A 3,114-nucleotide genomic window follows, 5' to 3' on the forward strand; every position below is an offset into this window, starting at 1 on the left:
GAGATGATGATGCAAAGAAGGATTTTGCATAAAATCAAGGAAATCATGGACAACCCTGACCATCCTCTTCATGAGACCATCATCGGAAAACAGTCTCTTTAGTCAAAGGCTTCTTCAGATTAGTTGTAAAACGGACCGCTACAGGAGATCTTTCCTGCCCACAGCCATCACCATCTATTATAACTCCTTGATTTAAATGAGTGACGTCAACATTTAATTTCCCTTTGGGATTAATAAAGTATTTTTGAATTGAATTGAATTTGAATATCATTTCTGACTTTCCTCCCTCTGTTGCAGTAAGTTCCTGATCTATTCCTGCCTGCTGTTGTTCTCTGTGTTGCTCTCCTTGAGGCTGGATGGAGTCATCCATTGGAGCTACTGGGCTGTGTTTACTCCAGTATGGCTGTGGAAGCTGTTAGTGATAATCGGGGCCTCTGTGGGCACCGGAGTGTGGGCTCACAACCCTCAGTACAGGTAGACTCACGCACATGTTGACATTTGTCCTTAAGGGATTACAGTCAGTAATAACAAAGCAGCTACTATGCACATCCATTGAGGCCAACCATCAATTTATATCTGTATGGTTTGTCTGTGTGATTAGGCTTATTTAGAATTGTAAATAGATCAAGGTCTAAGTGAGATTTACTGACAAGAATATAAAATGCAGAAAATGAAATTTATTAGTGTGCATGGATTTGTTTCATAATAAAGATGGAGTTTTATTAGACAAAGTTAAAAGATTTGTCTAATAAAACTTTAAGGCTGTTTACAGAAGATGCTTAAAGTCTCTCATAGGCTAGTGAGTCCCAATCCTATTTCAAGTAGAATATGGGATGTAGATAGCCTGTTTTAATAACTGTGTAAGTTTATTCCTTTTAGAATAAAGTGATTTTTGCATCCCTTCTGTTAGGGCTGAAGGGGAGACATGTGTGGAATTCAAGGCCATGCTGATCGCTGTGGGGCTCCACGTCCTGCTGCTGATGTTTGAAGTGTTGGTGTGCGATCGTGTGGCAAGGGGGAACTACTTCTGGCTCCTTGTCTTCATGCCTCTCTTCTTTGTGTCACCTGTTTCTGTAGCAGCGTGCGTCTGGGGGTTTAGACATGATCGCTCCCTTGAGGTAAGAAAACAGAAATTTTGGTGTATGTACTCTAGGACAAAGTTACAAGCACTGTCATCTCTGGCTTTATAGTTTTAATTTCCTTTTTTATTTTTTCCTAGAAGATGTTTCATGTTCGGTTCTTAGGTTAGAAAATGTCATTTGGAATAAAATAGGTCTATTTGATCTATTCTTGTATACAAACTGAGTTGCTGGGCAGCATGATGAACTTTTATGTATTCTACAATTTAAAAAAAAAAAAACCCTTCATTTTAATTTCATGTTTTAATATCAATCAACAAATAGTTTTTCTCAATTGAAAAACACTGAACTAATTACCACTATAGCTCTGTTTTAGTTTTTGTAACTGATTTGTAGCTTAAGAAGTTGAACTTAATAAACCCTAGTGCTTCTGATGGAAAACCATATCTGGGTGTTCCATTGACAGTATAATGACTATAAGACTGCATGTTAAAATTCTGTGCTGATTACCCTTCATGTTTTTTTTTTTTTCTCAGCTGGAGGTGTTGTGTTCTGTAAATATTCTGCAGTTTATCTTCATTGCTCTGAGGCTAGACAGAATCATCAACTGGCCTTGGCTGGTAAAGACCACAAATCCACATTTGTGCATTTTCTCTCAGTACATGTACATATGGCGTATATAGATTCCATATTTATTCATTATGGTTTCACAAAGTAAGATGTGCTCTGCTTTAGTCCTGATTTATGTGTTAAACTTAATCACTGCTGTAGTAATATACTTTGTCAAAACATCCAGTGTTTGTGTCCTGCAGGTCGTCTGTGTCCCACTGTGGATCCTCATGTCCTTCTTGTGCCTTGTTGTCCTTTACTACATCATCTGGTCAGTCCTCTTCCTCCGCTCCATAGACATCATTGCTGAGCAACGGCGAACTCACATCACCATGGCGATCAGCTGGATGACCATTGTGGTACCTCTTCTTACCTTTGAGGTAAACAATCTAAATGAAAACTTAGTCATTGTTTTGCAAAGAGACAATAAAACATAGTTTTATTAAGTTGATTTGTTATTTGTCAGTATGTTTTATTTCTTGTTGTGAAGCTTTTGTGGTAAATTCGAAGGACCTGCCGTCCTACTTGTAATATGGATCAAAAGGCTTTATCTGTTGCCTGCTCTGGTTTGGTCTCTGCTATTTCTAATCCACCATCTGGTTTCTGGATTCATTCAGTACTCAGTGGCCAACCCCCTCTGCCTGCATTTTGTCTGAATGTTCCTCCTCCAGATATACATCTTCATCAAGACATTGTTTTTCTACCTTGCCAGAAATGTATTCATCATGGATCTCGTTGTAGCCTTAACTATAACAAGTCCAACTGAAATCTGTCCTCCCTCCCTTCTTCCACTTCTGTCCTCTCTGCTGCTGACATCTCAGCTTTTATTTGCCAGTCAAAGCCCTCCACCTGTCAGCTTTATTCATTTCCCACAGTCCTTGTAAAATTCTGTCTCTCCTCTCTGCTCCCTATCATTGCTGACATTATACCCTCCTCTCTTTCTTCTGGAATTGTTCCCAGAGCTTCTAAGTCTGCTGCCATTACTTAAGTTATCAAAAAACTGGTCTCAACCCCTCCAATTTAAATAATTAATAATCTGCCTTTTAGTGCTGGGCGATATAACGATACATATCGTGGGGACAATAGAAAAGTGTCTATCATGATATATTTTCTTCTATCGTTTCTCTCGTTTCTATCATAATTGTATCAATGATTCATGTATATATTTTATAACGTAGGCTACGACGAATGTATTAGTGTTGTCACTTTGCATACATTCAGTTTATATAAGTGATAAATAAGAAGAAAAAATAACTATTTTGCAAAGAACCTCCGTTTTAAGACATGACTCTGCTTTACGTGTGGGTTTGCGACATGCTTTACGGCAGCAGCTTTCTGTGCGGCGCCGTGTTTTCACCATAAGTGCTGAAAGATGGAGACGCATGAAGTATCAAACCCGGGGTCGCAACAAGTAGAGACAGCTAGC

General features: G+C 38.8%; 1 protein-coding gene across 1 annotated transcript in view; it reads left to right on the forward strand.

Moving 5' to 3' along the window:
* tmem185 (transmembrane protein 185) overlaps window positions 1-3,114 on the forward strand; it is a 15,970-nt gene that overhangs the window by 6,110 nt on the left and 6,746 nt on the right. Inside the window, exons 2-5 of the mRNA XM_037976688.1 lie at window positions 298-474; window positions 911-1,118; window positions 1,616-1,699; window positions 1,892-2,068. Of these exons, the coding sequence (XP_037832616.1) occupies window positions 298-474; window positions 911-1,118; window positions 1,616-1,699; window positions 1,892-2,068 (646 nt within the window). The remainder of the gene's footprint in view (window positions 1-297; window positions 475-910; window positions 1,119-1,615; window positions 1,700-1,891; window positions 2,069-3,114) is intronic.

The sequence above is a fragment of the Kryptolebias marmoratus genome, linkage group LG7 (assembly GCF_001649575.2).
Source record: "Kryptolebias marmoratus isolate JLee-2015 linkage group LG7, ASM164957v2, whole genome shotgun sequence".
NCBI lineage: Eukaryota > Metazoa > Chordata > Actinopteri > Cyprinodontiformes > Rivulidae > Kryptolebias > Kryptolebias marmoratus.